This window comes from Montipora foliosa, chromosome 3 (assembly GCF_036669935.1).
Source record: "Montipora foliosa isolate CH-2021 chromosome 3, ASM3666993v2, whole genome shotgun sequence".
Taxonomy (NCBI): domain Eukaryota; kingdom Metazoa; phylum Cnidaria; class Anthozoa; order Scleractinia; family Acroporidae; genus Montipora; species Montipora foliosa.
This window is the reverse complement of record NC_090871.1, coordinates 40,248,393-40,272,584: the sequence shown is the minus strand read 5'-3', so window position 1 is coordinate 40,272,584 and position 24,192 is coordinate 40,248,393. Positions and strand designations below refer to the sequence as shown.

Here is a 24,192-nt window from a genome sequence, read left to right as displayed (position 1 = left end):
TGGTTTCGTCTCATGCAGTACACAGCACTCATCTTCAGGTGGGTACTTTGTAAAGATGACTTCAATCGGTAGACCAAAATTTGCCTTTTTCTCTTTTTGTCAATAGATTCCTTTCGATAGATTCCTTTCAGCAAGCTCGTCTTTCAGTGCTAGGATGGTTAAATTCTCAATTTCTTTCTCAATTAGAGGAACTATCTCGTCTTTTCTCTCGAAGTTACAAGGCTTCATGTTGCAGCAATTTCTGCCATGATTGTTGTTGCCTGGCAACAAAGATGATCCTGGCCTTGCTTGTTGTTTTTCATGAGTAAAATATTGGCTGGTAAATTGATCCAGCAACGAAACGTAAAAGGCCATTTGTGAAATTTGCTTTGAGAGTCAGAGCTTCAGAAAGACGTCTCACCTCCATCATGCCTGGCTAAATAACGCATCCGTAAAAATAACAAAGGGTTTAGTGCCCAAGTACGAGCTATTACTGTTACTGTTTTTCATCATAATCATCATCATCATTTATTGGGTTGTTCCAGAAGAAATCCACCCCCCCCCCCCCCCAACGGATGGGATTCTGGAAATTCTCACGGGAGAGGTGGTCAAGGACCCTGGAAATCCAGGCGGGAGGCGGGGGGGTTGAACTCGAAAAAGTCTTCTGCAGGGGTCATCTGAACCAATAGTTGATGCGATTCGAACGTTTAGTTCGGTGACAGTTTAGCGCTCTCAGACCCTGAAAATAGTAGAAATATTTTGTTCAAATATTTCTCACCTGACATAAATGATAATCTAAGTTCCTTCACAGGTCTTTTTATAGCAGAAAATGCGAACAAGATACTAAAGAAAGAGCCGTCGCAACAATATTGCAACGAAGAGTTTGAAACGCCTGACACATTTTTACTTGTACCCAGACACAGTGTGCCACCGTTGTTTTGTGTAATGATACTAGTAAAGAAAGTAAACAATTGATTTACTTTCACACCTTCTCACACTTTGTATTCGCATTTTGTATTTAGAAAGTCAAGTTTGAGAAAGCAAAACAAATAGGCGTCCCAATCCACAAGAGCCTGGTGAAGAACCCATGAACTGGACGAATCTTTCGAAATCTGAAAGCCCTCTGTAGCCGGTTTTAAAATAATTCGTTGAAAGTTGAAAATATATGTTAAAATTTCATTTTCGTGAATGGGAGCTGTTTCAAGTGCTTTTGTCTTGGATAGGTTCTTTATAGCACACATTTTGTCTTTCCGATTTACTAACGAAAGCCTAAAGACTTTTGAAACTATGTCGGACTGAGAAAGCCCTTCACGACGGGAGTTTGAACTTTCCTTCCACTGCAGATTAGAACTACAGGCTCTTGAAGGTAGGATATGTGACTCAAATTATCCAGTCTTTAAGATATAAAAGAATTTGAACGATAAACAAGTTTAGACTCGTTTTTCAAAAGATTTTGATCATGTTTGATTTAAAAGTTTTGGATCTTGAGTGGACGAGACTGACATTATGTCTCCAAATGGAATGACTATTGAACTCTTTTGTCATGTTCTCTACCAATTGTATTTACTTTTGGACCATATTTAGCGCAAAGAAAGAACAAGGGCAATTGATTTTTATGAGCTAAGAATGTATAAACACTCGTTCGCATTTTAGCATTTTTGCTCCTTTCTTTTGTTAGTTCCACACAACAGAATTTTTGTATAATTTAGCCAAAGCTTTAGAAATTAAAAAAGAACATCTTCTATATGTGATTGTGCGTATTTTCTATTAAAAATAAATTAAATTTAAGCCTAATATTTTTTCCTGGAAATCCAGGCAGGAGAGGGGGTCTTGGGCTTCAGGAAATCCAGGTGAGAGGGGAGGTTAAAAAACCACCCCATCCGTCGGGGGGGGGGGGGAGTGTGGATTTTTTCTGGAATAACCCATTTGCATTAATGTGTATAACAAAATTTAAAAAACCATACAGCAGGCTTTTAGGTGAGGAGACCTCAGGAAACCACCAGGCTTATAGGAGAGGCCACCTCGACATCACAATATTAAACAAAATGAGGGCTGCGAACGAGTGTGGCAGGATTAACTGAGAAACTATTTTAATAAAATTTCTAGCACTTTGTTTTTAAACATAGGCAGGAAGACAGTTCCAGAGCCTAGGTCCTTGGTAAAGAATTGTCAATTTCTTAATGTTCGTGCAACAGGAATGCACACGATAATTACTGGCTGTTCTTGTGTCATATTTATGGATTTGACTGTTTGTCATAAACAGATTGAAGAAAAGTGGAGGCAGCAGATTATTGTCGTAGCAGAACATGAATTTAGCAATATCGAGGGTATTGATTTGGAAGATGTCTAAAATTTTTAGTTTGGAAAAAGAGGAGCAGTATGTGCTCGGTATTCTAAATTTGTAACAGCTCGCAGTGCCTGCTTTTGTAGATAATAAACTCTGTTTAAATTAGATACGTAAGTGGAGGACCATGTAGAGTTAAAATAAGTGATATATGGATAAATTAATGTATAGTACAGCATGAGTTTGGTCTTTCAGGATAAGTAGAAATGTGTCCTGGATAAAATACCAACTGATTTAGTGATTTATTTATAGACAAAGTTTATGTGATATCCCTTACCAAATCTACATATATGTGACATATAACTGTTACATATGTATGCAGCATATGTGTGACATATATTTTGCATGTATGTTAAATATATGTTGCATGGCTGTGACATATATGCAACATATATGTCAGATGTAGGTATTTGGGACTTGTGGGCAGCTATGTTACGTATATGTAACATATATGTGTATAATGTTACATATATGTAACAATATGTGTAAGTTATGCGAAGTATATATTACATGTATGTTACATATATGTCACATGTACATGTATTTCTGCTTAATTGAAATCATATCAACTGACAGGTTCAAATTAACTCACCTTTTGCTACTGGAATTGCAACTTTGACAACTTAAAAGATTAATTGCACACAATGTTTTTGCCTCAAACAAGTAAATGCATGGCTTTTATTTAATTGAGATTACATACCAAAATGACTTACTGTTACAATTTGCAATAAAAGCTGACATCAACAAATTGTTATATAATCATAATAATAATTACACTTCGAAAATGATATGGCAAATGGACAAATTAGGCATGCCTAAATTATATAATGCAAACATCCTTCTTCAAATAACTGGCAGATTATTCATAAATTATGCATTCATCTTACTGGCTTAAGACACAATTCAATTCATCAACACTGATAAAATTTTAAAACTTGCAATTAATTCTAAACATTATAAAAGGACAGTAACAATCAATAGGCTAATTCCAAATTACCTTTAGCCTCTTTCTCAACCAAGCAAGTGTTATTGCCCATGCATGCATGCATTATATGAAATTAGAATTCATTCATGTGCAAGTTAAACTCATTTTCATATGAATGGTTGTGGAACAGGCCTCTCTTTCACAGAGAGGCTTAAGACAACTTAAGGCTATTAATAAGCATACACACTGAGTCATTTAAAAAGATTTTGCCAGATCAGGGCTGTTAACTCTCCTGTATTTTTCTTTTTGACACTCCTCGTCTTGATGCCGTACATTTGTCTTGTATTGCTTTGCTCACTATGGACACTTTTGAGTCTGCAAACTGGGACTGTACAAATGCTGTGGAGTGAAGAGCAAGATGTCAATAATCAAAAACAAAACCCTATGCTTTGCAGAACAATTTAGATAATTGATGACTGGTGACGGGTCCAATTACAAAAACCCAGTGTCCAGGGTTATAACTGTACATTTTTTTATATTTCTAATCTATGCTGCTTTATACACTGATCAAATTAAATTGAACTATTACACAAATTTAGTGACTGCAGTCCTTGTTGTACATGCATGTAAATGTATGTGAGTCAAGTACATGCATGTGTGTATTGTTTTGAAGGTTTTGATAAATGGTTATAGAGTACAGTTAAAAAATGAAGTTATATGTAGTCCTTCATTTTACTGTAATGTTATTTATCATGCATATTGAATATCGATAGTACCTGTAATGGCTCCCACTATTTTGGGGCACAGTTGCTGGTAGCCACAGTGCCCTCCTCCTTTCAAGTTCGAAATACTCAGTTTTTCTTTGTCAAACATGACGTCCAATAAATAGGATGTCATCGTTCCTATGGTTTTCCCCTCTGCCAAGGCATTCAAGCGTTGGGAGGGGTTCCAAAAGATGCCGCTCCCAACCGTCATCTCTTCCATCTACATGTTAGTAGAGAAAACAATTTGAATGAGAATATTATTTTATTGCTGTTGGTCAAATCATACAATGATATAGATCGAGGTTAATGATCTAGCCTAGATTTCACTAAGAATTCCTCATGTAGTATTTCAATATGCCAAACCTTATCTTCAGAAAAGGAATCATCTGAGGTTAGAAAGATGGCTGCATATTCAAATATGTTTATGTCCAATTGCATTGTTCTGATATTACAGCAACTAATCTATGACCACACGACAACTAGACCATGCAATGTAATGTAACTGAAAGTAACTGAGTCCCTTTGTGAAAGCAAGGTTTTTTTGTGGCCATGTGATGTGAGGGATCATAGAGACCACTGGAAACAGAATAACATTATTTTGAAAAGTACATGATCAGTAAGCACATTACTGCATGTAAAATGGTTTAATACTTCTCTTCTTTCTTTGAACAAGTGAGGAGAGTGGAGAGTGCAGTGTTGGATGAAACATATTCAACAAAAATAGCTGTTTTGATTAAATGACATTATCTTGTACATGCATGTAGTAAGGATTCATTTTGGTCATCAATGTTGCAGTGACATATTACGTATTATGTTACTGCTGATTTTCTATTACAGTATATATGTATCATATTTGCAAGCGTACCTTGTATTTCACGGCTAAAACTGGAGAAATCACCCCAGCAAGAGGTTTCTTGTCACTTTCAGTCAGTAAACTTGACTCTGAAATATTAAACAAAGCAAATTTATAACCTATTGACATGAATTGGCAGGCAATGAACCATGGCTGTACAGACATGACATAACATGCATCTTTATAGAGAATTTACTAATTGTGTTTTCTGTGGTTGTATAAACAAGTTAGTACCTAGTACCTAGCTTGGCAAATAAATCACCTGATTTTGAGGGGACATGGCAAGGAAGCCTCTAATCTAAATGGATCGAAGGTTACTATCTTCTATCTAATTAATCCCTGAAGCAGAAGCAGCATTCTGAATCTGCTTCTGTGTGGGATAGAGTGAATCCCTGAATTTTGACAAACTGGAAAGTGACTGGAAACTGACAAACTGGAAAGACAAGGGTGTTATGATCATTTCTATATAGTTGTTAAACGTTAAAAAAATCAGAGATCTGTATGATAATGACAGGAATTCTTACCATTTAATTTTCTTTGGAGTTCTTCTACTTTGTATTTCATTTTTTTAATCTCTTCTCTCAAGAAAATGCTCTCTTGGCAGCCACAGGAGCGGGGAAGTTGACCTGTAAATAGGCAAATTGAGGGAAACTGTCTTTAAATAAAATCAATGAAATCAGGTACTTGCCTTTCAACGTGCATGCATGCTCAATAAATAATGTACCATTATTATTATTGTTGTTCACAGTGGGAAAATTATTTACTCCTGAATATAAATAGATGAGGTGATTACAGTAACATTTTTTTTGTCAAAATTAATTTGAAACTTCTCTCTCTATTTTGACAGAACAATTATAAGGTAGGTGCAGTTTGGGCAGAGATAATCGTTTAACTCGTGTTTGACATTTCAATTTACTAGGACTGTGAACAGCCTAACAAATTCACCTTGTTTTTTCTTAGAAGAAGCATCTGAGGCTGGTCTTTTTCTTGATGGTGTGCTTGAAGAACTTGCACCTGTAGATAGAAAAAGATAAACAATCAATGTCATTTTTTATTGTTTAGAGTTCTTTCTCAGTGGAAATGCATGAAAGCTGATTGTGGTGCGAATTATACACTTTCAATAGAATCATTCCAAAATTTCTCTCTGCTGCTGCTTTCACAGATCAGTTATAGGTTCTTGTAGGCACAGTTTTCTGGACAACTTGAAACACAAATTTGGAGTTAAAATCCGTATAATCTATACTATCAAATCCATAAAGTAATCTGCTTCAAATTGGTTCAAAACAGGTAATATCCAGGACTGAAAATTTGACTTACCCTTTTGAAAAAGCTCCTTCAGAGGTGAACTGTGTAGTTCATCTGAGACTGTTTCATCTTCATCATCAGAAGTAGCATAGTAATCATCTACATGTACCAAGGAGCAGTCGTCATGTTGATTCCTTGGCAGGCTACAGATACTTTCCACATCGGAAGTATCATCATTTGAAAGCACTTCCTGGGAATGTACCTCAGAAGTAGCAATCTCAAGGCTTTTTCTCCATTGTGCGCCTTTAGTAGCTTTTTTATTCACAGCCTTTTTTCCTCTAGCATCACTGCTTATGTCTGTTGTCTTCACTCGTTTCTCTTCTCTGTCGTTTTCAGACTGCACCTCATGGACTGAATTTCAAAAGTGCTGAGTCAATGTTTTGGTTTGCCTTTTCTTTATTATTTGTTTCAATGGGGGTGTCTGCGTGTATATCTTGACATTGCTGTAATTCTCTGATATAGGCTATTTGAGCTATGCTTCTTCTTGTTACAGTAAGGGAGCATTATTTGGTCTCTCAGTATTGATTCTTATTTTTCTATTTTGTTTAACCACATATATATATATCTATATATGTACTCTTATGTCCAAATTATTGTCAATTAAACTGGAACCATTTCCAGTCTGCTTTATTAGTGATAATTGAAAGTGTTAACTAGTTTTACGTTTTTTTTTCCTTTTTTGGGATTCCTTGGTCCTAGTTTGGTTAGGGACTGCAGTTCTGGAGGCTGGTAGCTTATATGTATGCCTTGCTTTGTCTTTGTTGAATTGAGAGGGGTAGTCCTTGTCTTGCTGACCATGCACAGCTCTGTCCTCTGAAACATCCTCATAAGGAAGTTCCTCCTGGGAACACATCCCAGAGTTAGCACTTGGTTTGGGAACTTTGTAACCTTCAAACTGTTTGGCTTGCTCAAGCCTTCTCTTGAGCAGTGCATCCTTTGTTGCCTTTGCATTCACAGCTTTTTTAGCCTTAGCCTCTTTCCTCATCTCACTTTGCTTCTTCTTCTGTTGCTCTTCCTCACTCCCGGACTGGACCTCTTGGGACTGGACCTCTTGAACTGAGTTTCACAAGAGCATTAAACAACATAACAATAAGGTCAGGTACTATATTCACAATAACAACAATTATATTAAATGTTTATTGTTTGTTGTAAAAAAGACTACTAGGAGTGTTCCCAAGGGTGTCTATATTAGAGAGAGATAGTGTCTACTGTACATGTATGTAAAGAATTGTAATTGACAAAAACAAGAAGAAAACTGTGATGCGCAAAGTTTGTTTGATAGAGAAAACTAGTAAATATTCATTATTGTGCATGTAAACTTCCATATGTTTTGAGGCTGCTGCCCCATCATCAGTGGTCCACTGATAAAGAGGCAGCAGCCTCAAAACATATGGAAGTTTAGGTACTTTTCACCCAATAATTGTTAGTGAAAGCCTTGAAACAAAGTTACATGTATAGCGTTTAAGGAAGTCTTTAGATCTACCTGGCGTTTTTCTTTTCTTGGCCGATTCCTTGGTTCCTGCTGTTTTACTGGCTGTAGTTCTGGATTTCTGATTTTCCCCTTTTGGCTTACTCTGCATAATTCTTAAATATTCAAGATCTAAAACATTATAGGGATACAAGGCTGCTGCCTAACGGGCGCCCGGTCACCTGGGGCGCCCTGGTTGCGAGCGTGGGCGACCAAAGTTTAGTACAAGGAGCCCGAACGGGCGCCTAACATCACAAAAGCAATTGACCCCAACTTTCTTGTAAATTACATTCCTGTAGCTGGACATAACACAGTGAAAGTTTTGATGTATTTGACGAGTGTGTCAATGCGGGAAACGTGCACAAATAGTCAAACGATTTCAACATAACGATGTCTTAACGACTTTACGTTGAATCGAAGCAATTTATCGCGTGAAGACTGGGTCCAAGATGTGATTTCCAAATATGGGATTGGGATATTATGGGCTGTCAGTTGAACATCGAAATTCGCATGGTATCAGTGGATCTCAGACCTACCTATTTGAATGTCGGTCGTTTCGTAGGATGGGCTGGTATCTTAAAATTAATTTTGGGCTCCTAAAAGTATGACTTGGGCTCCCACCTGTCAATTTTGGGAGCCCGAAGGGCTCCCTGAAATTTTCCTTAGGCAGCAGCCTTGGGGATAGAATGAATTATGAATGCAAAGGAATGCTCTTAATCAAAACCAAGAAAACCTTCAACAGACACGCATGCCACTTTTTATTGGCTGTTCAGAAACAATAAAAATTACTATTTAATTGAACCACAATCAGTGGAATGGGCCAATAAATTGAAGTAAGTTCATAAGGCTGTTTATGCCGTCCCTGTAGAATGTGTTTTTAATCTAATAATTATTAAAAATGGGAATCAAAATATACGATGTTTGTTGAAATGGTCTCACCTCCAATGTCCACAATAAAGGCAGGATACCATTCTTTGTGTTTGGCATCCTTCCAGAGGGCCTCACATGATGCACCCCTCACTATATCATCACAGTCCCTAATTTCCCCATGACTAACAATCGCCTTAACGTTGTCTTCTTTAAAGACAACAAGGTAGTGGTCTAAAAATATATGAAAGGCCCATATTTAGCAATTATTGTGCTTGATTTTCGATGGTATATATAAGTCTATAGTGTGGCAGTAGGTTAAGTTCAGCTTATAGATCGACCATATTCATAAATGGCTGCCAATTTAAACTTCTTCTGTATGAATTTAAATTAGCCCAACTAACCTCGAGCGTTTGAGAGTAAAAATTCTTTTGAGCTATCAACTCAAAAAAAAGGTTAGTTGGGCTATAAATTTTAATATTCCCACAATAATTTTTAATTAATTTTTGGCAGCCATCTATGCATATATAAGGTCTATACTGGAATTAACTGGGGGAAAAGTGACAGAGTATTAATTTGTGTTAAAGGAATTCTGGGTCTTTCCAGGAATTCCTGGGTCCAGGAATTCTGGGAAACTGGATGGAATGCAGTATGTTGCAAACAAAAGATGACAACCTGAGGCTATAGCTCGATCGTTTTTCGAAGGCCCAAAAACTTTTCACACCAGCTAGGAAAGCCATATAACAGAAACTTAAACCTGCCAAGCTGTTTTATTCACATATTCTTAATATGAACAAAGATTCCCTTTACATGAGAATTAAGTTTCAGGCGTATACATGTATAATATACGCCTGAAACTTAATTCTCATGTAAAGGGAATCTTTGTTCATATATGCAACTTTATGTTTGTTTAGATATAGATTAACGAAAAATGGCTCTTTAAACTTCGCAATTATTGTGAATAAAAAGATTTTACAAGCGTTTCATACTCGTATTAAATATAATGTCATGGATATTATCGCCATGGCCGATGGGAGAGATCGAGATTAAAGAGTGAAACGAACATTAATTTATTTTAAAGCCGAAACGAACAATATATCTTATGTACATCAAAGGTGACATTTACTTCCTTTTCCAAAAAGTATTTTAGATGTTGGGAACTGACATGTTTGCGAAACGACCGGGGATCGATTCGGAGGAGGATCGAGTGCGTTCATTAAAGTTGGGCAATGTCGACCAGGAACGACTCAGTATACTGATCAGTTTGTTCAAAAATTTTACTACAGTGCGACAAAAACGCTATTAAATGTGGTTTTTATCCCTGAATACCGAGGAGAGAAACTGGTTTCAGCAAAGAGTGCTAATCGCTGCATATGATCCTTCCCGTCGCTTCGTGATATTAATTGTTATTGTTACATATTATTCAAAATACGTTTAGGAAGAGAAATGATACCGAAGAGATGCACTACTAAGCTGCTTGCTGTTAAGAAAGTGAAATAGTAAACTTAAAGTTCATACTATAAAGCTTTATTAGTTACCGTGAACCCGCCGGTATGCACTTTGCCCACATTGTATGGCATAAATCCCGCCGAGCATGTTCATTTCACTTAATTGTTATGGAATTAAACTGTGCATGACTTACCAAGGTCGTCAGTGAAGCGAGAAGGCATCTTTGTTTCTCTCATAGTAGCTAGGAGTCGTCAATTAACCCGGAAAACAATATTGAAATTGATGAAGCTAAAATTACGCGTAGATACTCAAAGACTCTCAAAGACTCAAAGCATTGTCAACAGTTCACAATATTCCCGCTCTTTTCTGATCACGCGCCAGTGCCTCCCCATGCATTGTGGTCTAGCGCGTACATATGCATGATGCTCATATTGTCGCTCCATGGATCTGGCTGCAGTTCCGTTGGAAAGCCGACCAACTGAAAGAGGTCGTTACAACACTCATCGAAGAGATGTATCCCTACAAAAACCCAAAAGTGCTGTCCATCGACAAAATCAAAAAACCAGACAAATCGGCACAGATGTTGTTGTTCAAAGCTTGGAGGAAATTAACGATGTGCAGTTCGGAAGTGTGACATACGTCGGCTTATCAAAGGATTCAGATGATTGTGAACAGCACTTTCAAGATTCTGGCATGTCCTTGCTTGTATCTCCCCACAGCCATGAACAATTTTGTTCACCCGAAGACAACAGTGATGGCTCTTTGGATACGAATTGGAGTGATTCCGAAGGTGATGGATCCTGCAGCAGCTACTGTGAAAGTGCAGACATTCAGTTTTCAGATGAGGAACCGGAGAGTGCAGTTTCTGGCAACGACTTTATTCAAACGAATGAATCGCCAGATGAGGACCCTTATGTGTACCCTGGCTCACAACTTAAATTGTCTGAAAGCGTTCTTTTGATTCTCACTCTGGCCGTTACTCACAACCTAAATGGAAGTTGTCTTTCAGACGTTATTTCTTTGATCAACTTACACTGTATCCCCGGACCGCAAAACAAGTGTGTGCGCTCATTGAATGCACTAAAGAAGTACTTTGTGGACTTACAACTTCCCATAACGAAACACTTCTATATTAAGTTGTGTTCTGAATACCTTGGTGTTACAGGTGATACTCCTGATGTCTGGCCTATATGCGAGAAGGATGTGAGTGATTTGAAGAAGGAACCATATTTTGTCATTCTCTCCATGAAAAATCAGCTGAGAGAACTTGCACAAAGTAAGTAAGCTTTCATGCAGATATCTATGATAAGGAGTATGGTTTATTATATATATGTTGTTGAACTAGCATGTGGTCCATGTAGTTCTTTTTTTTACAGATTTATGGACTGAACCGCAGGCAATAAATTAAGCGCTCCATAAACTTGCATCGCTTTTGTGAACATTTTTACTGCGCCTTTCAGTAACATACGTCCTCTAAACTTCAAAGCACAACTGTGTAAATGTGTTTTAATTTTGCTACTGTCAATCAAATGTTCAGCGGCTCCTCTCAGCTTTCGACTATACTGCCAAATGCACGATAATGAAATGAAATTGTTCAGTTCAGACATTATAGTCAGAAGCTGGGAGGAGCTGCCGAACATTTGATTGACGAAAGCAGAAAAAGCATTTGTCGGTTGAGCTTTTAATTTTAGAGTCCCCATGTTATTGAACGCCACAGCAACACTGAAGTTAGACAGAAAAGTTAAACAATTTCTGCTGAACAAAAATCTGTTAATTTTCAGCTATGGATTGTAGAAGCAACTTGTCCATCTTAGCAGCCTGTATAAATTTAATTGCAAAATTGATACTGCTTAGGGAACCAATAAGACTTCTCCTTTTCATGGGGATTACTGAATCATATAATAAAAAGAACAGATTAGTATTAAGAAGAGGTGTTTTCTGACCCACAGAATGTTCAACTTCTGCCATGAACTGTACATTAATTATTACACTGATCACTTCTTGAATTTTCATCAACATTTATTTTTCATTAGAAAAGGAATTCCAGGAAGATATAAAACACCGCTTTCAAAGGAAGAAAAACGCAGCTGAAGACATCACTGATGTATATGATGGCCATCTTTACAGTAAATTGCTTGAAGGCGATGGTCCACTTTCTCAACTGGAGAACTTTTCTTTAAAGTTCAATACAGATGGTGTATCTGTGTTTAAATCATCAGGTGCAAGTGTTTGGCCAGTGTACTTCCAAATAAATGAATTACCCCCAAATAAAAGGTATTTGACATAATTGTTGATACTACTACACTGAATATCTATAATTATTAAATTCTCAACCTCGGATAATGCATTTCGCGGGCTCTGATTGGTTCACTCAATCTCGGTTATCAGCTCATATACCTTGGTTTGACCTTATATGGTAAATGATTGCGTTAAGCGTTGCTAAACTAAAAATGTTTTCGTTGGAATGCCAAATTTCTCTTTGAATAAAGCCAAAAAGGAGAAAAAAAACTTTTTTTCTGGAAAGTTTGGATCAATTCCGACGTTTAGAGGTACGCGAAAAGGCAAGAAATGTTTTTGTGATGAGCCTGCGTCTGTCTGACAACAAGGTATTACACAACATCGCATCAGTTCTCATCAAGTTTTTTTCGATTTCGCTCAGATTTGCTCGCTTTTTCCGCTCGTATTTCGTACTACCAAATTTTTGGAGTTGAAGGAATTTAATAAAACAATTATTCCATTCGCGCTTGTTGGATATGAGACTGGTTATAGCCAACTCGGCGCTACGCGCCTCGTTGGCTATTTACCATCTCATATCCAACACGCGCTCATGGAATAATTGTTAATTATCCACCAGACCCTCAATAGTGTCTGCTTTGTGCCATGTCCATGCATGTAAAACAAAGATACACATTCTTTCCTTTGAAAGATGTGCTTCAATTGCAAATTGAACAAGTTTCCCAAATTTGATTGTGGCATTATCCAGAACTGGACCTAGGGATATATGCAATCTTCGTAAATTATTAATTGACAGAAGGTCGGCACACATGATGGGACTATAGTCCCTGTGACTTGTCCCTGCAACTAGTCTCCTCAGTGAAGAGTTTACATGAAGGGACTGGTCGCAGGGACTTGTCCCACGAACAGTTCATACAAAGTGTTTTAAGGAACAAGTGCAGGGACTTGTCCCAAAAATTCAAACCAGTTTGAATTTGTGGGTCCTAGATTTTGCCAAGTTCACACAATGGGACTTGTCCCCCGACTTGTTGCAGGAACTAGTCACAGGGACTAGTCCCCTCGTGTGTGCCAACCTTTACCCTGTTATTACTGTTTTATCAGGAGGCACCTGGAGAACATGGTGTTGGGTGGTCTCTGGTTTAGTGACAAAAAACCAGTCATGTCTACCTTTTTGAAGCCTTTCAAAACGTCATTAGAAGAACTAGAAACAAAAGGTACATAATTTTATAATCTAGCTTTATCAATATACATCAATGTACTTTAGAAAAAATCGCTAAGATAACCTACATGTAATTTTTAGGTAAACACCCAAAAACAAAACTTGATTAATATGAACTTGAGAGCAAGATTTACTGACTCTAATCTAACCTTGATTAGGTATCTTGACATATTAATTTTGACAGCAAAAGACATACACTACATGTTCTGTGCAGAATTGTATGAATTTTGGTGTAACTTTCTTTCACATAAAACCTATAAAACATGTGTGACATCAAACACTCTTGTGTTTTTTGTGCAGGACTTGAAATGGAAATTCCAGGTAAAGGAAGAATCACAAGTAAAGTAGATCCAGCTTTTTAGAAATGCTTCAGTTTAATGGCTTTTGCAGCTGTTGTTATTGTATGATTCTGGGAATTTCATGTCAATCCAGTGACAAAGACGGAAAGAGAGGAAGAGTTACAGTTTTTCCTTTTAACTTTGAGTCCTCTGATGGCCTTGCCAGAGAACGCACTAGTCAAAGTATGGTTGCAGATGGCTTACAGTTTCTTAAGGGTGAATCAGGAGGCAAACCAGTAAGTTTACTATCACAGATATTTTGGCCATAGTGTAGTGTAGTAGTGTCACTATTCAAAATGAAGCAACCAAAGATTCTGTGCATACCTGTAGTTAATGTAAATCATGAATGGATTTGAAAAGTGTGCAATTTTGTGACCGGTATTAATTTTACAGTGGTAAAAATATTATTAAAATAAAATAAAAGGCACCTGTCTATCTCCAATTCAAAACAAGTATTATTGGGTTCTTGTTCATCTAATGTAAAGAAATTAAAATTCATTTCCTTGGCAGCTTATTTGGATTGAACCAGTGTACAGGTACATTGGCTATATCCTCCTCAATAAATCATAGAGTTAAAAATTGTACTGAAGCCTAACATGTATGTATGTCTGATGATGATGATGATGTTAATGGTTAAGAAATGTACTGTTACTTTGTATACTACTATCAACTGACTAGGTATGTTTCCAATTGCCATTTCTGTCGTATTGTCAAGGTAAATGGCATTTAGGGTTTAGTTGTCAGTTTGCAAGCCTGAGGAACTTTGACATCAGTAAAGGTGTGTGCTTAGACTACATGCATGGTGTGCTGTTGGGAGTCACAAAGCAATTAATGGGCCTTTGGTTGGATACAAAATACAAAGATAAACCCTGGTACTGTGGAGATACTATTGGTGTTATTGATGAGCGCCTATGCAGCATCCAGCCACCATTGAATATCACAAGAACACCCAGATCTATTGAAACTCATCGAAAATATTTTAAAGGTGAAGTTGCACTTGCAATATACGTTATAAATACATGTATAACTCATTCATGTGTACATGTGGATTGAATGAGTTAATGCAGTAGGGGCTTGATGTAGACTTTTCAATCCATCCAAACTTTTAAATCTGCTTATAGACTTTTTAATTGATGTAGATGGAAATTAATTGTTGATTGATTTTTGCTATATGATGTTATTGCCAGTAAAGTACTGAAAATAAAACCCCTATTTAGGCTAAATAGATAAATGACTGTAATGAGCTACAGTGGCTTCCTGGGGAACATCTTGCTAAATTTTCACTAAATAATAACATAAATACTGAATACTGAACTTTATTTATCCACAGGATCCTTACACATGCAGACCTTTTTTAAAGGTAATCATGCTCAAAACAAGGCATTATTTCCACAGCAACCGAGTACCGAAATTGGCTGTTCCACTATAGTATTCCTTGCTTGAATGGTGTTCTACCAGATATTTATCTTCACCACTTTATACTTCTTGCATTTGGAGTTTGGCTTGTCAAGCAAGAGGCCATTTGTCCAGAAGATCTTAATCTGAGTGGGAACCTCATTGGAAAATTTGTGATGCTATTTGATGCCCTTTATGGTAAGTTGATTCACAGATGCTGTAATTAAGCTACATTTGTGTTTCCGTAATTATTAGATAATATTACACATGCCTAAATACTTGCAATTTCAGGTCACTTTAACACTTGCACTGAAACATATGTATGTCACTCCCCTGTTTGTTCGTTTTTTCTTTTTTAATTATTAGATTTGTAAGATTTATACTTTTCCTTGATCCAAACCATCACTGTAATCATTACAATTAAAAAAAATGACAAGGATGTCTGCTTTTCTTTCAGGTGAACGCCACATGGCCATGAATGTCCATAATCTGCTCCACATCAATGCTTCCGTTCGTAATCATGGACCACTATGGGCACATTCTGCATTCGAATTTGAAGATGCAAATGGTGAGCTAACTGCTCTGTTCCATGGAACACAGAACATAGATATGCAGGTGACCTACATGTTATGAAAAACTTATTAAGGACGTTCGCGCCAATTGTTTCTGCGCATCCTTACTGCGCACGCAAATGCACACGCCACGTCATACACGAGCGCGCGCGCTAAGTAATAAAATGAGAAGTGGTAGGGCAAAAGGCCAATGCTATAGCTTTGCCTGGATTTAACGGTCTTGGACGTTCGGTGACCCCTATTTTTCTTTCCAGAAACGGATTTTACTTAAAATTATCTCCACGTTGTCCAAAAATGAGCAAAAAATCAATGTGGGAAGTTAAAAAAAATTCAAGATTTCTGCTCACGGGACATCAAATCCTGCCATCTTGCGGCTGCAAGGCGCGTGAAACTGTGGTTGGTAAATGCGAACTTGATCCTTAAGGAACCTCACCAGTTGACTAAATTCACTTTATAAGTCCACTTAAACAATATTTGGCAGAGAAGATTTCACTTCAAAGATTTAATTGCAATTTATTTGGGTTTACAGACACTGGCCTTATTCGCTAACGAAGCCCGATTTTGTCACATTTTGGGTGTTTTTCTGGGCATGTTCTCTCCAAAACGAAGTCGGTGACCCCCCATTTTTTTTACATTTCTGACATAACTAACTCAGCATCTTACAGTGGTAAAAGTTTCAGAAAAAAATCAATGTTGAAAAATTTTCGTGTGAACGTCCTTAAAACAAAAGTGGGTTAAAAGTGTAGTCATGCATTATTAAATCCTTCAACTTGTCTCAAGTTGAAAATAAGTTAAAACCCATCATTGCATGTATTATATTTGGCCAACTTGCCTTGCAGCATCTTGCATGTATGATAAGTTAGTCATGCATAAATATACAAAGATGGTGACTATTCAAATCTTTTTTTTTTGTTGTTGTTGAAAGAGAGCCCTTAATTGCCCCTCACGTTTTTCATCTGTATTTTTTTCCTTACTTTTTGCTATTTTATATTCCTATATTGGCATCTTTTTTATTATTCGATAGTCAGGGCCTGTAGGTTGGCAGCTGAAAGCTTATTTTAACCTAAATTTTCTGCCAGGGAACGCTTTAAATGTTTCAATGTGTATGATTATATTGTCCATTTAGATTGCATCCTCAATGTCTGCAGTCAAGGTTACTCCAGAACTTGCTAGACAACTGGAAAAAGACTCACCTAGCTACAACTTGTACAGAAGAATGAAGTTTGGCAAAGAACAGAAGTATGCATTTTCATTTTTGTTTTCATGTTCAACTCCATTACAGAGATATGTACTGTAGGATAATAATTTCCCATTACGCACAAACATTGTTTATCAACGTTTTTCTGTTTTTGATGTCCTAGCTATCTGAGACATACGACATACCTATACCCATACCCATACCCATACCCATACCCATACCCATACCCATACCCTTCTCTGCAATTTGTATATAGGAAAGAGCTTGATCACATGGTAAACAATTTGCCATGCTGGATGCAGGTTGGACCTTAATTAATAAATTAGCCTTTGAATGCAGACGAATTTCTGGCTGTTGCTTGTCTCGGCCGAAAATAACGTCTGCGAACCCGAGCCAAGAAACGGTTTCTGTGGCGTAATGACTTTTGTTTCCTTTTGACCAATCAGATTCCATGATAGAATGAAACTTGAGTGCCTTTCTTAGCGAATACCTCGCAAAGTAGTTCTGGGGTTACTTGAGCTAAACTGTGATTCGCTTAAAATTCCTACGTCATCGAAACCATTTCCTGGCTCGGGTTTGCAGACGTTATTATCGGCAGAGACAAGTGACAGCCAGAAATACGTCTGTATTTGCAGGCTAGGTTGACCTTGGCCAGGGATGGAAACACATTGTAAGAGAAAACCAACTTGGCAGTTGATTTTCTTTTTGCGTAGGTGAAAACTGTTCCCCAACACATGTACCTCCCTTTTAGAGAGCAAATGTAACCACTCAAGCTTGACTTTGTTGTAGATGATCTTGCTCTACAGAATGGCAGATTACTTGCCATGAGATCTTAAATTGTGAATGGTTCTTTAATGTAGAAGAAATGTAGATTAAAACAAACTTTTTCAATGTATCATTTTCACACTGTTGAACAGTTTCTTTTCATGTAATGTGATTAATATTTTAATATTTTATAATGTGATTAATATTTTTTCCAGGTCAACAAAGCTTGAGAATGGGGTGCACTTACTTGCTGCCTTTTCAGATATAAAGCTTGCACAACATGTGCAGAATGCAATCATAGATGTGAGTGGGGAAGAATCTTTGGGATGGTGCCAGATTTTCAAAAGGGCAAAAATTCATGGGGAAGTCTTCCACTCAAAGTCATATGGACGTGTCTTCAGAAGAAATAGTCATACTGTCACTTATGAAGACAATCAGAAGAGGATAAAATGTGAAAAAATAATGTATTTCTTGAGACCTACACCCATGTGCCAGAATGCGTGTGTTGGTTTGTGCAAGTGCCACAGGTAGCAATACTTTGCTGTGATAGTAAACCTGCGACTGCAGCAAGATTTCCAGTTAACTGAAGTGGATCAAATTCGAGGAATACAGAAACAAATTCAAGTCATGCAGAGGCCAAGGTACCTCATAATATATTGTATTGTTTAGACATTGATGATTGAAAAAAATAAGAACTTTAATAAGCCACAGTGTATGTTGGCCAGTGGTGATACAGTTGATCACAAGAGTAGCCCTCAAGGATCACCAATCATAATAATATAATCATATCAAGTGAAGCTATTTGTAAATTGCGTTCATAACTGTGAAGATCATAGCTTCACTTGATTTCATATCCGCAGTTCATATGATTCATTTCATATACCATTTCATCATTGATTCACTCCTCACGGGTCCATTAGAACACACAAATGACCAGCTCCCAACGTCAGTGGCTTCATAGCTCAGTTGGTTAGAGCGTTGCACCGGAATCGCAAGGTCACGGGTTCAAACCCTGTTGAAGTCCTGAATTTTTCAGGCTTCTCTACACAGTTGTAAAAATTGCATTCATAACTGCGAAGATCATAGCTTCACTTGATTTCATATCCACAGTTCATATGATTCATTTCATATACCATTTCATCAATATAATCATATGTAATAATGTTCCTCACTTATGTGCCAATCACCTCTGGTTGGGCACATTAATGGCAATAGATGACGTAATGATAAACATAGCTATACTATGATTATGGTATAATTAAAATTTATCTTATCTTTTTTTTAATTGAGGGATGAAGACATTCATGTTGCTCCAATCAGGAGCATCAGACACAAATGTGTATTTATGGACTTCATGGATGCTGACTATGTCTATGTGAGCCACTTCCCCAACTTCACAGAAAGTGATTGAAGTTTAAAAGGTTTATAGACCATAACATGGACTGAACTAAAACCAAGCTAATCTACATTCAATAACCAGTTCTGTCACACATTTGTGACTGTAGCTACAGACAAACATGGCGGTAGTTACTACTCTTCTTAGTAGACCGTGACACCCACAATTTTTTTTGCCGCCTTGAACTTAACATTTTCGATGCGAGAGTTTGTTTTGAACTAGTCATGTGGTACATTGTAATGACATTTTTTCTGTCAGCATGGCTGCTGTTTATTGATCAGCTAAAGATAAAATTTCAGAGCAGTTCTATGGCAGACAAAAAGAGCGGTAAACTTCCTCTTGAAGATAAATACATTGTGAATGAACATCATGCAATAAATTCAATTTCAATGATACAAAACAACTCAATACTACGAAACAATATTCAATACGAAACAATTCAATTCCGATAATACAGAAAACTCAGGACGCCACAGAAAAAATGTCCTCACATGGTGCATTTCAATGTACCGTATGATTGGTTTGAAACAAACTCATGGCATTAAAAACGTTGCTCTGAAGGCGGCAGAAAAATTTGTTGGTGTTGCAGACACCTGGGAAGAGTAGTAATATATATATAAACAATAGCCTCCATTTGGCGCGAAAATATGATCAGATATTTGTCCGCGGACATTATCTGTTCCAAGAAGGGAACAGTTTTGCGAGAGCATAGCTCAAGGAAAACTGTGAGCTTTGAAGAACAGATAATGTCCAAGGACAAAATCCGAGCATATTTTCGCCCCAAATGGAGGCTATTGTGTTTATTATCCTTCAAATCTTTTACGCAACACACGCAGTTTTGAAAATTGGGGAATATTCAGTCACGTGACACGTTTAGACCAATCGCGCGCAAGCCAAAATATCTGATGGATTATAAGCATGGTTACATGTGAACAGATATTCATTCTCTATGTAAGGTTTGTAATGGTTTCTGTTACTGCGTGCAGTTCCTAAAAGAGTGGACTTCAGATGCCATACATAATTATTCCCTTTTGTTATTACTATATGTAAGTCAGTAGAGTTTCTTTCTCAGCATGTGCAAAACTTGTCTTCATTTCTAAGCATGGGTATACCAATGTAACAGTAAATTGTACCTATTATTGTATATATGTTAATTCTGCGAATTGCATGGATATAGATATAGATTTTTGTTAACATTTGCTTCCATTAAATAATATTTCCAACAAAAACATGTGTCGACATTCATATACGAAAGAGTTATTATAAATTATATGTATTACATGCAGTTCTTGATTATCAGTGCAGTTTTACATTTTTGTATAGTGATCATTGTATTATAGTAATTAAGAATTATTGTATAGAAATTGTATATATATATATATATATAGCTGCGACTTCTTACATATGTTACATATATGTGGAAACAGCAGCCACTTCTTACATATATGTTACATATATGTAGTTCTCAGCAGCGCAGCTCTACATATATGAAACATATATGTAGAAACAGCTGCCACTTCTTACATATATGTTACATACATGTACAGTTGTGTAACATATATGTAAGGTGGTGTAGTATATGTCACATATATGAGGCATATATGTAGATTTGGTAAGGGATTGCCAAGTAAGGTGTTCGTCTAGATACACCCCAAGGAATTTAGTTACATTGTTTTGAGTAAGAGGTTGACCTCCAAAGGAGAGAGAAAAACTGTGATTGACTTTCCTCTGACTCAGACTAAATATAACATAATTTGTCTTTTGGACATAAATCCCGAGCTTATTGCATCTTAACCAAACATCGATATTTAATAACTCATTATTAAGCACATTCTCCAAGTAGGTGGGATTAGAGTGTGAAAAAAAGATACTAGTGTCGTCAGCAAAAAGCAGATGTTCAGTTGAGTTGGAAGCTTTGGAAAGATCATTTATGTATAATATGAAGAATAAAGGGCCCAGGATGGATCCTTGAGGAACTCCACACTTCATGGCCTGCGTTGAAGAACATGTTTGATTAATTTGGACAAATTGCCAGCGGCAAGGAAAGTAGCTTTTAATCCCCTGCAGAGCCACATCACGGATACCACAGTGCTCCAGCCTTGTAAATAAAATTTGATGGTCAAGAGTGTCAAAAGCTTTGGAGAGATCTAGGAAAACACCTACAGTAGTTTCACGTTGGTCAATTGCCGAGGAGATTTTATTTATCAGGTGAATTAGAGCATGGGACGTTGAATAGTTTTTCCGAAATCCAAACTGGCAGCGGTATAATATATTATATTGGTCGTCTAATTCAGTTATGCAATTATACATTACTTTTTCAAAAATTTTTGAAAAGTTTGACAACAAAGAAATAGGTCTGTAGTTTGTGAAAAGACTAGGACCATTTCCTTTTTAACTTGGAATCACTTTAGTAATACCCCGTTCACACCAACGCCTAAACATGTTTAAAAGTAGTTTCACCAAACACAGTTTTAAATATAAATTGTTCCCACCACGCACTGACGCAAGTTAAACATGTTTAAAATGTGTTTAACATTTGTGTTTAATTAAACAACCTAAAAATGGCGACTGTCCGAAAAGCTCGTGGGAAAAGGTGGGAGGACCGTGAGACTAAGCTTTTGCTTGAAAAATGGGGAGAGGAAAATGTGCAGTTAAAACTTAAGACATGTACCAGAAAAAAAAAATTGGCAAGAAATAGGTGATTTTTTAAACGCTTGCAGCTATGAAGGCAGTGAAGCTTGTAAAATCCGTTTGCACACACTTGTTACAGCTTACCACCAATGTAAAGACGAAACTAACAAGACGGGAAATGGAACTCCTGGCAAGAGGTCACCCTTTTTTGACGAACTGGACGAAGTTCTGTCCGATAAGCCTAGTGCACTGCCAAAATTTGTGATTAATTCAACCAAAATCGTCGAGGCATCATGTTGCGAAGTGAACAAAGACCACAAACTACAAGATGAAAATAACATGAACATTCCGTCAACCAGTCCTGAGAATTCTTCAGCTGCCAAATGCACCGTTGAGTCGGTTTGTGAGAAAGGTGAGCGTTGCATTATATATACTTCAGCCCGTTCTAAATATTGTCTTCCTCCATCAGTTACCTTAATACAGTAAAGTCACGCAACACTTTGACACCTTCACGTCAAGTCAACCACGATGCATATTATGGGCCAGGCTTCCGTGTATTTTAATTTTTTGATTTAAAAGGCCGGGAAAGAAATTGTTTGTTTTTCGTTAATTTCGTTTGGCACAAAAAAAGCAACTGAAAGTGAAAGGAAGAAGGTTTGCTTTACAGGGAAGAAAAAGAGGCTTTCAGCTGCAGATGGCCTCGCAAAGATCGATAAAGCGCTTGAAGCGTTTATGACTTGCCAGCAGGAATCTGACAGACGCTTTTTGGAAGCAGAGAAAGAAAGAGAAAATAGGGAAGAGGAAAGGGAAGAAAAACGGAGGAAAGGAGATTAATAATTTTTTATTTAGTTGATGCATGCACTCAAGAAGTAAGCTGTTAAGTTTTTCCTTTTGCTCATGCAATTGATTTAAGCCTTTCCATATTTCTGTGTGTTTTCATGTCGAAGCTTCTGTTTTGGATGTGTGACTTTGATATTTCAGGTTAATTCAGTTAAATTTACACATTCAGAATCAGCTTACATCTAAAATACTGTGGTTTTTCAATTAGTGTACCCGGTATTTCATTTCTCAAAGCTAAAATTATGCAATTTTTGTAAATATGATAGCTGATATTTATGTTATTTGATGTCACATTCATAACTTCCAATTTCAAGAGAACATTAATCTTCTTTCTTTTAAAACTTTTGTAAAAGTGTAAATTTTTGAAAACAGGACTATTTTTTATTTTAAGGTTTCAAAAAAATCTTACAGGGAGGACCATATTAAAAGGTCACTGCTTTTATATTAATATTAAGGCCTGTCTAAACAAGAAATTTGTGATGACCAAATACTGATGAAACATATTTGGTGTTCAGACATCGTTAAATTTAACATGCCCAAATGGCATTAAACATGTTTTATCAAACATACCTCAAATGTCAAGGATTAAGCATAGTATGTATGAAGGAAGCACAAATATATGTGTGCAAGTAACAAATGAGAAAAATTAATTGCCCCACAAACATTGAACAATATAAATGTTTGGACAGTACGGTATTTTTTCCTGCTTGTTATTGTCACTCTAGTTTAAAAAATCATTGATGCTGTAGCTATGGTAACTAATGTACCCTACAAAATGAAAATTACTGTGCAGGCAAGAAAAGCACTAACACTACAATAATTATTTCTGGATCAGATATTCTTTTTTGTTCATGAAAATCCCTGTAACATGTACAGTACAAGCAGGATAATGCAATCCAATGTACGAACAAATAATAAAATTGTTAAAGATTTAATCAGAAATGGTAAAAGACGGTCTTCTATAGCCATTTTAGACTTTGTTAAAAGTCTAAACAGAAAACTTATATATTGTGCCTCGTATGTGTTTGGTTTGACTTGCATGCCTCACATGCCTCACACGCTGGCTCGCATATTGTATGTTAAACTTAAACTCGTGAAACATGATCATGTGTTTTTCATGAGCCTGTGAAAAATAGCACTAACAGTTATCTTACCAGTGATTTAAATTTGCCAGTCGTCCCCCTGTGTCGCTTCTTTTGTCCAACTTTTCCTCGGCTCTCTAAACCTTCAGGGTCAATCTGCGTCATGACATTGTACACCAATCCTCGTGGTACTGCCAAATGATGGTGCTCTCGTAATTTTTTGTGATTGATTGGTACCCCAAGAGTTGTCCTGGTCCACTGGTTTCTTCTTTGACTGCCTTCTCTATGACTTTCAGGTCTGTTCTGTAGTCGACATATTTCACCCCAAAGTGAGCCGTCCTTCGACTCAGCGTTGGAAGACTCCACGCATATTGCGGATAGTCTAGAACTTCTCTACGAGTCAAGTTTTGGAGCACATATTTCTGTATGTCGGCTTTCGGGTTCTCATTGTTCGGCCAGTCAGGATTCCGAATTCTACTCATTTTAGACACGGGATGTACAGTTTGGCGAATGGAATTCTCGGGAGATTTCTCTTCGAAATGGGTCACCCAGGTCTCAAGCTGCACT

At 37.0% G+C, this 24,192-nt stretch overlaps 1 protein-coding gene and 1 pseudogene across 1 annotated transcript; one reads left to right on the top strand and one right to left on the bottom strand.

The window, feature by feature from the left end:
- Positions 1 to 3,512: 3,512 nt before the first annotated feature.
- Positions 3,513 to 7,189, bottom strand: LOC137994820 (uncharacterized). The gene is made up of 7 exons (XM_068840414.1): positions 6,834 to 7,189; positions 6,183 to 6,521; positions 5,811 to 5,879; positions 5,390 to 5,491; positions 4,878 to 4,954; positions 4,025 to 4,232; positions 3,513 to 3,647 (listed from the first exon to the last, which is right to left on the bottom strand). The coding sequence occupies exons 1-7, from the start codon at positions 7,153 to 7,155 to the stop codon at positions 3,532 to 3,534; spliced, it is 1,233 nt and encodes a 410-aa protein (XP_068696515.1). The 5' UTR covers positions 7,156 to 7,189; the 3' UTR covers positions 3,513 to 3,531.
- A 3,232-nt stretch (positions 7,190 to 10,421) lies between these two features.
- LOC137994819 (uncharacterized) lies at positions 10,422 to 19,308 on the top strand (annotated as a pseudogene).
- The last annotated feature ends 4,884 nt before the right edge of the window (positions 19,309 to 24,192 follow it).